This window comes from Castor canadensis, chromosome 12 (assembly GCF_047511655.1).
Source record: "Castor canadensis chromosome 12, mCasCan1.hap1v2, whole genome shotgun sequence".
Taxonomy (NCBI): Eukaryota; Metazoa; Chordata; class Mammalia; order Rodentia; family Castoridae; genus Castor; species Castor canadensis.
Window position 1 is genome coordinate 87,754,111 of NC_133397.1, and position 14,368 is coordinate 87,768,478.

At 34.4% G+C, this 14,368-nt stretch overlaps 1 protein-coding gene across 1 annotated transcript in view; it reads right to left on the reverse strand.

The window, feature by feature from the left end:
* The window catches only part of LOC109675084 (zinc finger B-box domain-containing protein 1-like), a 104,538-nt gene that overhangs the window by 36,956 nt on the left and 53,214 nt on the right, over positions 1 to 14,368 (reverse strand). The window contains 6 exon segments of the mRNA XM_074049035.1: positions 1,013 to 1,221; positions 1,224 to 1,316; positions 4,796 to 4,938; positions 6,873 to 6,952; positions 7,834 to 7,934; positions 8,436 to 8,545. Of these exon segments, the coding sequence (XP_073905136.1) occupies positions 1,013 to 1,221; positions 1,224 to 1,316; positions 4,796 to 4,938; positions 6,873 to 6,952; positions 7,834 to 7,934; positions 8,436 to 8,545 (736 nt within the window).

Genomic DNA, 14,368 nt, shown 5'->3' on the forward strand with positions numbered 1-14,368 from the left:
TCTAAGTATAGGCCCTGAGTTCAAACCCCCTACTGCAAAAAAAAAAAAAAAAGAAAAGAAAGTCTACATTTGGATAAGTATCTTCAAACTTAGACCAAATGAAAACCCAAGATTTTTAGTTTTTATGTTAGATGTTTTATTGACCTGACTCAGATCTCCTGCATAAATTAATTTCTTTCCATCTTGTTGCACCTTCATGGTTGCACCTGTGGTTGCACCTGTGGTTATTTCTCCTAAGCAGACTTTACGAATCTGCATTTTTTTTGCAGAGGTCTCAAATCCAGTTGCTTCCCACACAAAGGCACAACACCTGCAACAAAGTGGTTGCAGAAAGCCAGTCCCTGGAGCAGAAGTATCAGCAACTCAAGTATTCATTCTCCTGCTTTGTTGGTTCCCTCTTGAGCTTAGGTTTGTGGAGGTTCACTTTAAATAACTTTTAAGGATTATGGAAAGGTTTAACTTACCCACGTTCCAATTACAATTACTGAATATTTCTAATGTACATAATGGAGGTTCAAACATAAACATAAAATTTGGCAATAATGAAATAAGTAATTACTGTACCTTTATTTATTCTGAGAAGAAACAAAAAATTTTGCCATCGCTATTTCTATATTAGCTATATTCCTGAAATAATTACCTTTATTACCCTGACTTTTATTATGCCCGAGAAAGTGATTCTATCCACATTTATTTCATTTTGAAAAGTGATAGGATTTATTATTACTGATAATGAATTTTATTTGAAAAAGTAATTACACTCTTACTATGGTTTATGAGGTGGGTCTTAATTCATTTGTCACAGAAAACCATTTGTTAATATGGCATTCACCATACTAGAATTTGCTCTATAAGTCATTAGTGTTCTTTCCCATACAAGTCACTCTTCAGCTACCACCTGATAATATAAGTCAGCACATTTTAACTTCAGTAGACAGTAACATTTGAGAACCAAAATAACATTTTCTTCAGAAATTCCTTCTAAAAATGTTAATAAATAGTAGAGATTTACCAGTGGTGACTTTGTAGTTTTAGAATCTTCAAAGGTTGGCCTATTATGCAGATTGCTGAATTCAAAGGATTCTTTGTTGACTTGAGATAATTTCTCTTCAATGGAAGGTTGATTGAAATCTGTACTTGGCAAGGAATCCTTGCTCTCCAGTGATATGCAGAAATCATCAGACTTATGGTTACTTTCTGTATCTATACTTTTCTGTTTAAGTTTTGTTGAGAAGAACTACTTTCCCCTAGTTTTTCAGTGTCAGGAGAGTGAGAATCAGGATCCACATTGTTGTCAAAATCTGCATTTGAAGTTACTGCAGTTGAAAATACATATTTATAAGAGGTAAATGAATTGACAAGTAAATTGATTAAGCTGTTCATAAACCAAAAGTTTGGTGGTAAAAAACTTTATCAAAATCTCTTCACTGAGGCTTCAATGTTAAAATACTTTTACTATGCTTACATTCATAGATGGCAATCATAATTCACTTATATAATCAAATATTAATGAGGTAAACTAGTAAAAGGAAGACAGCCATTATTTTGCAATGAAATTTTGAAATGGATGCAAGTTTTTATGTCAGTTTATAGTTCAATTCTTACTTCCCCACTTCTTCTCTCATTCAAATTTTATAATTGCAACTCATATAGAAAAGGAAACCTTCCACATTTGTTTCTCTTCCTTGGCATGTGCAGTAATAGCAGAGGTCACAGGGAGTTCTGCCTGATAAAAGAACTGTAGCCAAAGTGTTCCACAACATGTGCTTCTGGACATGTGCCTCTAGGAAGCCACAAAGTGAACAGGCTCATCTTAGTCACCCTTCATCATGTCACCCCCTCATCATGTCACCCCCTCATCATGTCACCCCCTCATCATGTCTGCTTTCAGCAAATCACTTGGTTTAGCCACATAAGAGAATCTCCTGGAGATCTATACCTGACTCCAATCAGACAATCAGACAATGGGAGTGAAACTTAGACACTGGCAATATTTACTTTCCCCCAACAAATTTTTACCAGTGGTTACAATGTGAAGCCTGAGTGGTGAAACTGATCAAGCTCTTCTGAAGAATAAAAATTCTTTAAAACTTCTTGCAGACATTGCTTTCATTTTACATAAAAGTATAAATATTATTTGTATTCAATACAGCTTCATCTAACCAGCCATTAGTATTCTTCCAGAACAAATACCTACATAAACTAGTAGAGACTTTGGCTAAATTTTTCTCTGCTGGTATAAATTCTGCTTTGGATCTCAAAAGACTTATTTGTTATAATAATATGCTTATATAACTGCAATTACCCATAGCACATGGAAATTCCACTTCAAACTGCTACAGTTCTTAAATGTCTAAATAGTGTGAGAAATGAATTAACTTATATGGGGAGGCAAACAACCCCAAATATCCAACACAATGTTGAAAGAGAACAAAGTCAGAGTATCAATTCCACTCTACTTTAAGAATTACTACAAATCTACAACAGTCAATGTGCTATTGATTTTAAAATGGATAAACAGACTAAAGGAACAGAATAGAGGACCCAGAGTAGACCCATATAAATAGAGTCAATTGGTCTCTGAAAAAGGGGTGAATGTAAGACAATGGGGAGAAGACAGTCACTTTGACACTGGGAGAACAACTGGAAATCCACATGAAAGGAAATGAATCTAAACACAGACCTTATACTTCTCACAAAAATTAATTCAATGTGAAATTCAGATAAATGTGAAATGCAAGGTATAGAAAAAGACCTAGATGACCTTGGCCATGATGACAATGTTGAAGACAAAACACCAAAGAAATAATAAGATGAGCTTCATGAAAAATGAAAACTTCTACTCTGAAAAAATACTGTCAATGGAATGAGAGTCAATTCATAAACTGACAGAAATATTTGCAAAAGACATTACCTGATTTTTAAAAAGCAGTGTTTCAAATATATAGAAAGAATTCTTAAAATTTATCAATAGTAAAACAAACCACACAATTAAAAATAGACAAAAATGTGACCAGATAACACAATAAAGAAAGCATATGAGGATATATGGCATTGGAAATGTAGCTCAATGGTAAAGCACTTATCTAGCATGTACAAGACTCTGGGGTGCAGAACCCAGAACCAAAAAAGAAGAAAAGAGATAAAAAAAGAAAAAGAAAAAGATTCACAGATGATGACAAACATATTCAAAGATGCCCCAAATCACATTTTGTTAGGGAATTGCAAACAAAGCAATGAACTATCACTACACAATTATTAGAATGGCAAAAATCTAAAACACTAACAACCTCAAATGCCAGTGATGAGTAGATCAATAGGAATTCTCATTCACTTTTGTAATTTTTTACAAGTCCAAACATATTTTCACAATCATTCTTGGTGTTTTTTCAAATGTGCTAAAAACTTATGCCCAATCAAAAATCCACACATGGCTGTTAATAGCACTAGTATTCACAGCTGCCAAAGTTTGGAAGCAACAAAGACCTCCTTCAATAAGTAAAGTGTGGATGTAGCACAGCTTTTTAATGGAATATTATTCATTGATAAAAAGGAATGAGTATTTTGGTGTGGGATGTTGATAGGGGAGGAAGCTGTGTATGTAAGTAGGTCAAAGGTTATTTAGGAATGCTGTGCTTTCTGCCCAATTTTGATGCAAATCAAAGACCACTCTAAAGAATTATTTTAAAGGTTTCTTCAAAGTAACAATTGTATAGCATTTATGTTCACCATTTTCTCAAAGGCAACTGGAAAACCATGCTTCCCTTCCATTGAACAACACTTACCTTCTAGACATATCTGGAGTCCTATAAATTCCTAAGTTACACAGTAGGTGTAGTTTATATGTGGCCACAAGGATATAGGGGCTCAGTAGTTGAAAATGGCAAAAACAGCATGGTTGGCACCAAACTATCTCCCTCTGTTACCTTCTGTTCTCTACTTTTATTGAAGGTAAACATCAGTTTTATAACCAATTATTTTAAGTAATGCCCCTCAGTAGCTCTCAGATTCTTCATGTAAGATGTAGCTATTGGGTTTTCTTAAAATCCTAGCTATATCAAACATAATATTTGAATGGAAGATTGGAAATTATTTAATTCTTGCATTTTAGATTACTAAAATCAGGTCAAAGAAAGTAAGACATTTCAAGGTGACAGCGATTGAAAGGCAGATATGAAAACAAAATCTGACACCCAGGCCAGGATACTTAGCTGTAACTCTAGTTAATGCTCTCACAATTGGGAAAGTGAAACCAGGCATTTCAACAGAGCATTCTAACCTAATGAGTTCAAAGAAACTATTAGTCAATACAACACAGAGACACAGGTAAGATGACTTGTTGGGTTAGGTTTTATGTCATGCAAAACTTTATATCAAATATGAACATGCCATTCAGGCTTTTCTCATGAAGGTATTCCACGTCACCTTTTAAATGCTTGTTTAATCCAGAACAATGTTTAGAGAGCCTATAATGGTTTTGTTTTCTTCTGAACACAAAACACTGTGGGCCACTTACTAAACAGACTATATGTTAGAAAAATTATTCATTTTTGTTTTAATTTCCTTTATTCATATGTGCATACAATGATTGGGTCATTACTCCCCCCCTTCCCCTCGCCCCCTCCTTTCCTCCAAAATTATACATTTTCAAGGAATTTTCCTCCAAGGACTAAATTCCTGGTTTTAAAATGAAAACAACAATAAGCAAAATTTGCATAGGCTTCAATATCTATTGATTACTGTTAAATTACCAGCATTCATTGTTAGTAGTAATAAGCAATAAGAAAAAAGTTACCTTTTAAGTTATCTTTACAATATGTAGAGCTGTTTCTCAGACAAAGATTTAAGAGATCTACTTTTCCTGTGTTGAAAGCATGATGTTGATAGATGCTATTTTCATATGGAAAACTATTCCACTGGTAGTCAGGAAATATCCAACTTTCATGTTTCATGACAATCACAAAAGTAGAGTTGAAGGAAATGATATAAAATATTCTCAATTTATTAAAAGCATATATTCTCTAGTGGAATGTTATTCATGCAAATTTGATAATAGTTTTAACTTTACAGCAGACATTATAGGCTACAAATAATTAAATAGTACTGCATAAAAGGAATAGGTAGCTGAATCAAGTTCAATTACAAAATTTCACTTGAAAGTTCTTATTTCATAAGATATTGAAATAAGCTTGATTTCTCACATTCTTTCTTCTAAAATGAAGAGTTATCTTTCAAACTAATTGAAACTTGATGAAAACAAAGTTTTGTTAGGAGGATCATAGTACATTGATGCACTAAACTGCATTGTGCATCAAAAATGTTAAAAGTAGTGTATGGCATTTAAGTTTCAATTTTTAATAATGATTACCTTTATGCATAGTTATAATTTAAATAACATACACTATGAATTGAATAATGTATTTATTAGTACCTGATATTTATATAAACTCTACCTAGTACCATCACAAAACTCCTGGATTATACTTGACTAAAAAGGTGCTCTTTCATCACTCATTATCCCCAGGAAAGAGATAAAATTAATATAGTTCTATGGGTACCTTCAAACCAAGCATGAAACTACTACCCTGATCAATAACTTTCTGCACCTTCTCTAACATTGTCATAAGGATCAAGCAATAACATATATAGGGATCAAATGAAGGAGTAGAAATGCAACTCATTTCCTTAGGGAGGGGATTAATTCAATTGTGATATATTATAAGGCTTTTATTTGCTGGCCAGGAAGTTGTCCTCTGTCCAAAAACACAATTATCACCATATATCTGAGTCTAGTGTCCCAACATGGACATTTTGGGGGTCCAAGGGCATCATCACTTAGGACTATAGCTGTCACCAAACTCTGAAAAGGTTCTAAATTAATCTAAACAAAGAGCTTATATAGTAGCTACTTAATAGGAACTTTATTCCATTATTTATTCAAGTCATTACTTTGTAGTGAAAGCACATGGAATGCTAAAGTATCACCAGCAAAGAGGAGAGAGGGTAATTCTTAACACTGTTAACAAATAAAACTATGCATTACTTTTAATTTGGAGCTTATAAAATTCTATAAAGTAATTACAAAGATAACTATTATACTTCATTAATCTAATTTATAATGTATTAAAACCTACCCAGAAAACAATCTGTAAGGGAGCTGCTTTAATCTCTTAATCTTATCATTTATATAACTTTGATTAGGTTCATAGCAAAGTAAAAAGAAGAAAATTCAAAGAGTATGTTTAGAGAAGAAAGTTCATATGAAATATATCAGACTTGGCCAACCTCTTCAAATAACAGTTCCTAACTTCAAAAGAATCTACTAAATCATCTAAATACTGAGCAAGTGTACACTTATCCACTGAAGCCAATTTTTTATTGATGAATATTAGCAAATATCAATAGTATACACATATTTAAACGTGACAAGTAAAATTAACATTAAACGCGCAAGTTTTGACATCATGAATTTCTCATTTTAAGAGCTACATGATTTTTGTGTGTTTGGTTTTTAATCTTAAGGAAACAATGATGTCTTTTTTAAAATGGAGAACAGGAAGGTAAAACAGGTCTTGTCTGGGAGTTGCTACCAGTGGGAGGGAGAAGGATATAATAAAGGGTAAGGAGGGTGAATATAGTGGATGTGCTCATGTATGAAAATGGAAAAATGAGACCTGCTAAAACTATTCCAGGAACAGGGAAGATGGAGGGATAAAGGAGAGTGATAGAGGGGATGAGTTCAATTGTGATATATAATGAGCACTTTGGTAATGTCACAATGTACCCACAGTACAACAATAATATAATAATAAAGATCAACAGAACAAGCAAAAGGAAAAATAAGTACCCAGAGTGAATTAGAAAGATCTCACCTTAGTTGACTCTCTGCATCAGCCAATTCAACTTTGTAAGGCACCATGCTTCCTTGTTCTTCAAATTCTTCTTCATAAGTCTTATTAAATATGTTACATAATATTAGTATATTAAATAAATTTATTACACATTAATTAGCTAATTGTGGGTGACAGAGTACTTTCTCCTATAAATGATGTCACAAATGATGAATACTTTAATTATATCCTCTAACACATGCTTTCTAGGCGAACTAAGCAAACTCAACTGTTATTTGTTGAAGGTGTTTTGATATGTCACCATATCAAAATCATCACATCTGGAGCCAACAATAACAACTTGTATTTTATTATATAACTATGGATAACCAAGACGACTGGTGACTACAGGGTTTCTGGTTCTCTGGCATGTCATAAACTTATTGTAGGCATCAACAATTTAATAAGTAGCACATGTATGCATCAGTGTTTGTGTGTTGTCCAACTTATCTAGATAACAAAATAAAAACACCACTAGTCTTTAAAACAACAAACTCAGACCGTTAACCTATCAACCTAAAGAAGAAAGCAGTATTTAAAGAGGTAGTTTCTGCATTATATTTTCTGAGACAACCATAGTAACAGAAATACCTAGGACACGTGGTTTACTCAGTTACTAGATGACTGAAAAGTCAGAAATGCAATAATTTTGTCACACCTTAAACTAACCTGTTACTAAAGTACACTTTGTAAGTTATCATAGTGGAGTGTTTTCTCACTTCCCATACTGCTTGCTTCCAAAAAATGGAAATATAGCTCACAAATTTATTCTCTATATTAAAATTATACTAATGTATTTTTATCAGCATACTTAAATTCAAATATGTATACTTAAGCTTAGATGAGTTATGAAAGAACTTTTATTGACAATAGTATGTAGACATAACTGTATGTTACAGGTTTTCTGTTTGTTAACAAATGTGAATAGTTTGTAAGCACTTACTTCATCTAGTTCTATTATCTTTAGACGTGGTTCAGGTCTCTCTATATTTAATTCTTCTACTGGTGGGAAAAGAGTTGGATACTGTACTTCAGTCTTCTCAACTAAGGAATAAGATTAGAAATAGTATTTCCAAAGAACACATCTTATCTGATAATTTCCATTATTTTTTTATTTTTTACTATTTAAATTTTTTTCATTTTATCATTTTTACATTTACTCACATGTATATACATTGTTTGGGCAACCTTCCCCACAAACACCTCTTACTCCCCTTCTCCCCTCCTTTCTTGAAATCATATTACCAACAACAAAGAATGGTCTTCTCCCATGCACACATATGGTGATACAAATACTGCTGACTTTCCCAAATCAAGTGAAATATACAATTTCTTGGCATTAATTTTTTTAATGAAACTATTTTAGTTAGCCAAAGTAAATCTAGAGAATGGGAAGAAGACTGCATGATTTTGATCTGAAAATAGGTTACATCGTCCAGTTGACAATGACACCTTAAAGAATACCAAAAGCAGATGCTACTTAATGTTTGTTGAATGTAATTTAAAATAATAGATGTAAAAGGATGTGATCAAAGCTTAACTGACCTTCACTGTCACCATCCTTTTCATTCTGAGAACATTGTGCCTCACTGATAGTTTCGCATGAATGTGTGAATGTATCTGGTAGCATGTTAACAAACTGTGCCTGTGGAGTTCTATGAAACAAGAAAGATGCAATTAAATGGCAAAGCACATAAAAGTTTCCCAGACAAGATGTTATTTGACAAATGAGTGACTATACAAAATTAATTATCAAACCATAACTGCACCTTTAAACCATACAAAATATTATAATTATATAATCTTAATGTATCAAACATTTTGTTTGTAAATCAACTGGACATCACACAAGATTTTTAAATGGCATATTCTGCTGGATTTGTTTGTTTGTTTGTTTGCTTTTTGTCTAAGAAGAAAATCAAAGCTATGAGACAAGTCAAAATTCTCTCCAAAGCAAAGTGGAGTCCATGAAACATACTATATGCTATTTAAAAAGCTCATTTACAAGTGTGTGTTTCATCTCATAAATTTGGCTTTATATGGATAAGTTCTAAAGGACCCTGAGGGCATTTGTCTACATTCCCAGCACACCAGCAGGGTGATAATATTGGCTCCTGTTATAAGAATGTGAGATGTTGTTTTCAGTATCTATTGCTAATCAACACTGAGGACTGATACAGTCCATTTCAAATGGAAGACAATGAAAGCCAGGAATGCTGACAGATCCAAAGTGTGCATGTACATGGAAGCAATACGAGGAATCTCCCTATATAGCTATCCTAACCTCAACTAAGAAAAACACTATTAATGTTTATACTCTCTCTTCAACAAAATTAGAGATAAGGACAAAACAGTTTCTGCTTGGAAGTGAGGGAGTGGGGGAGAGAGGGAAGGGGTGGGGGGAAAGGGACGGAGTGAGGGGAAGGGGGTAGTAATGACCCAATCATTGTATGCACATATGAATAAATGAAAAAAAGTGTGTATGTGGTTCTGGAGGATAGTTTCAGACTACTGGGAATGGAAGTCATTCTTTAGCCAAGAAAATAAGAAGATGTGCATCCCTTATAAATCAGGCAAGATCATAAATACCCCATGTAAAAGGCAGGACTGTCTTCATGACATTAGTAATTAATACTAAATACAAACCTTAAAATTTACTGGTCTATGTTCTAAGTACTTTGGATACATCAAATTTTAATAGGCACTATATTAAATAAGCACTAATTTCATCATAATTTAACAGATGATAAAACTAAGACAAAATTGATGTGCCCACTTCTTCAAAGTAATTTAGGGAGTGAATGCAGAAGAGGAATTTTTTTGGTTGGAACTGGGGTTTGAACTCAGGGCCTTCCACTTGGTAGGCAGGTGTTCTACCACTTGAGCCACAGTTCCAGCCCCAGAAGAGGAATTGGATCTTAACAGTTGACTTCCTTAAGTCATGGTCACAACCATGTTTGTACATTATATTGCCTCTTTTGCATCTTGCAAAAGAAATAAAAGTTTGCTAATATTCTGATAGTCTCTGTTTATGTGTTTTCCTAATATATACAAAGTGCCTATCAGATAAATACAAAATAATTTTTATTACTCAGTTTTGTGTTAACTAACTTAGTAAAGGTGACCCTTTGTATCCATAACTTAATTAGGTGACAGATTAGACTATCAAAGAGCATAAGTTCAAGGACAAACTGGCATCTGCTCCCTCACTTGAAATGGGTCTACTGCATTAATAACAGTATAAATGCTATTATATCATGTAAATATGTATTGTCCAGATGCTTCTTTTTTATGAAGTGAACACTTCTCTAATTTTCTGAACAAAGGTCCAGAACCAAAGACTAACACAGTCTAGAGATAATAGAGCACTGAAGTATAGGAACCTTAGAAATTATTTATTCTAAACTCAGTATTTTCAAATGGGAAAATGTGGACCAACAAAATTTAACCGATTTTCCCATAGATAAAAAACTAGTCAGTCAGCAAACAAAGTCTGCTAAGTCTGGATTATCAGACTTTGAAAACAGTGCTTTTATTTATGTATTTATTTATTTATGTATTTATTTATTTTTGTCAGAACTGGGGCTAAGACTCAGGACATCAGTGCATGCTAAGCAGGCGCTCTCCCACTTGAGCCATACCCTAGCCCCCACTGCTTTTTCAAAAAGATGATGACATATAGGTAAAAAGATGAAACATATCTTAGAATAGTATTCACTTCACTGTATTTTCCATTTTAATATTTAGCTATTATTTATTGAGCATTGACCAATTCAGTCAGATAACTGTATGGTAAGTTTGTTCTATTAGTCAGTGTTAGGCTTTTACATCAGAATGGCTGCCCAGGAAGATGATTTTTTTAATGTTGAGTCTCATACGCACTCTTAGAGACACTGATCAGCCTAGGGTTGGGTCAAGGAAGTAACAATGTTGCACTACCAGCAAAGGTAAAGTCAAAACCATGATCATGGCTATGGACCTGGAAAACTTTTCTAAAGGACACCATCAAAAACACACTACAAACTTGGGAATGGCCCATGGATTGCTTTACACAGGATCTGTAATTGAAACATAAGATATTTATTCAAAAATGATTATCATTTTAAAAAATAAACAATATGTGGTAGCATATGGCTATAATCCCACCTACCTGGGAAGCTGAGGCTGGAGGATCATTTGAATCCATGAGTTTCAGACCAACCTAGGCAATATAGTGAGATCCTGGTTCAAATAAACAAATAAATGCATGCTGGTGAAGAAATTTGCTAAATGTCCTTTCCTGCCAAGGAAAATGGCCAGTATTTAATATTCAGTATAGCTCAGGGATTTGATATGCTCTTGATTACAGATTCTTCTATGTTCCAAAGCACAAATGATGATGGTCATTTACTAACAAAATTATGCTTCCTTTATTGTATAAGAAACTCAATTTACCAAACATTAAAAGGCAACTGCCAAAAAAGATACATGACTTTGGAATTACTCTTATGTACTAATTGCTGAGCTATCATGGACAGGGATATTAGCAGAGTTTCACATCTGAATAGCTGTTATGGACATCATATTTTAAAACAGAATAGACAGCCTGGACATCAGTTACACAGGAATTACCAGAATAGTAAATGAATGAACTCAAAACCCTGCCAAACGAACCACAATCAGACACAAATACATACCTATTAAAATGACAACCAAAAGAGGGGAAAAAAATCCTGAAAACACCAGGTACAGGTAAGGATTGGGAGCATCTGGAAATGTCATACATTGTTGGAGGAAACATAAACGTTACTGTCAATGAAGAAAAATTTGGAAGTATCTTACAGAGATAAACATGCTGTTACAACACAGCATGGGATTCCATCCCAGTCCCATGGTTTTTTTTTTGTTGTTTTTTCTTTATTCATTTATTCATATGTGCATGCAATGTTTGGGCCATTTCTCACCCTCAACCTCTGAGCTTCCAGGCAGAAACTGTTGTGCCCTTTTCTCCAATTTTTTGAAGAGTAGACATGATCAATAATAATAAAGACAAAGCATTTTTGCTAGTTCAGATAAGGATAGCTATGCATAGAGATTACTAGCATTGCTTCCATGCACAAGTGTATTACAACCTGAATTGATTCATCTCTCCCTCACCTCTTCACTACTTCCCGGTCACTTTCCCATACTGACCTCTGTCCAGTCCCAGGTTTAAAACATGCATACTGGAGGAGGATCCAAAATAGTGACTGGGACACAGACACAGAATGCATGAGCTCCAGGAATCAAGGACCTTGCTGAGATGCTGGAGAAATGCTTGGCTGAGGTAAAGCAGAAGGGAGAGCTGAAATTTTGGCACCCTGAATCCCTAGCCCATGGAAAGCTTTTCCATGTCATGATACACTGAAAGAACAGGCAGGCCACCCTCACCTGCCAGCTGACCAGTCCTCCACCCTGTAGGCCCACTGGGCCACCAGCCTCCCAGGCCTCTGGTCCACCAGGACACCACCCACCACAGGAGGGCTCCAGCACCACCAGACACAAGCTCCAAACTTGCCTAGGAGACACAGACAAACAGGACTGGATACTGAAAGAGTAACACCAGAACTACTAAGACTGAAATGCTACTGTTCCTGAACTGGGGACTGTTTTCTCTCTTTTTTCTTTTCTTTAAGTGTTTGTTTGTCTTGTTCACTGTTTGATTGTCCACCATCTCTCCCTGTTGATTCTTTGGTTCTCCATTTTTTTTCTCTTTCTTTTTCTTCTTCTTTTTTCTCATTCTTTCTTGGTTTTATTAATTTTACTATTGTAAGTTACATAATACTAAATTACACATAGACCAGGGACAGAAACTGTACAAAGTGGAGTGATGGGGAGACAAAAAAGGATGGAAACCATTCTCCCCCCCAAAATAAATTAGTACAGGATTCAAGGAAAATGAAGAAAATGGATACCCAGATCCAGGCTCCAACAAAACAAAGATAAACTATACAAAGGAGCCCAACAAAGCCCACAAGAACACCCTGAAAAAAGAAATTCTGCAAGAAATCAAGGAGAATTTCAGAGATGTTACTAGACATGGTCAACCAAAATGTTCAGGAGGCACTCAAGAAATTCCAAGACAATAAAAATAAAGAATATGAGAAAACCCAAAAACAAATAAATGAACTCAAAGGAGCCCTAAATACACACCAAAGTGAAACAGAAAACACCATAAATAGAGAGATAAATGAATTAAGGTTGAAAATTGACAATATTAAAGAGGAAGTGACCCATGATATGGAAAACCTTAGAAAAAAAGAATAAAACAGAAATACAAAACAAAATGGAAGGCCACTGAAGGAAACTAGAACAAGCAGAAGACAGAATCTCAGAAGGTGAAGATGAAATGGTAATTAAAGGAAAAAGTGAAGAACTATCAATCAGACAACTCAAGTCATGTGAAAGGAATATGCAAGAACTCACCAACTCCATCAAAAGACCAAACCTGAGAATCATGGGCATTGAAGAAGGAAAAGAGGTGCAAGCAAGAGAACTTCATAATATAGTCAACAAAAAAATAACAGAAAAATTCCAAAATCTAGAGAAAACTATGCCAATTCAGGTACAGGAAGCCTCCAGGACATCATACAGACTTGACCAGAATAGAACTACTCCATGACATATTATCATTAAAACAACACGCACTGAGATTAAAGAATATTGAAGGCTTTAAGAGAGAAAAAAACAAGTAACATACAAAGGTAAACTCATCAAAATTACACCAGATTTCTCAATGGAAATCTAAAAAGCAAAAGAGCATGGAGTGAGGTATTCCAGGCACTGAATAAAAATAACTTCAACCCTAGGATACTCTACCCAGCAAACTACCATTCAAAATACATGGAACAGTTTCTTTACCTATTTGTATTCTTTTACTTCTTCTTCTTGCCTAGAAATTCTGGCTAGAAATTTCAGTACTATGTTGAATAGGAGTGGGGATAGTAGGCACCCTTGTCTTGTTCATGATTTTAGAAGGAGTGGTTTCAGTTTTTCACTGTTAAGTATGATATTGGCAGTAGGTTTGTCATATATAGCCTGTACAATGTTGAGGTACAGTCCTTCAATTCCTAGTTTACTTAAAGCTTTTATTATGAAGTGGTGTTGGATTGTCTAAATATCCTTATTTGCAGATGACATGATCCTATACCTTAAAGACCCAAAAAACTCTACCCAAAAACTTAGACACCACAAACAGCTACAGTAAGGTGACAGAATAAAAAATCAACTTACAAAAATTATTAGCTTTTCTATACATCAACAATGAAAAAACTGAGAAGGAATATATGGAAACAATTCCATCCACAATAGCCACACAAAAATATCAAATAGAATAGTGCCGCAATAAACATGGATGTGCAGGTGCCTCTGGAGTAACAGTCTTTTGGGTATATCCCCAAGAGTGGTATTGCTGGATCAAATGGTAGATCAATGTCCAGCTTTTTAAGTAGCCTCCAAAT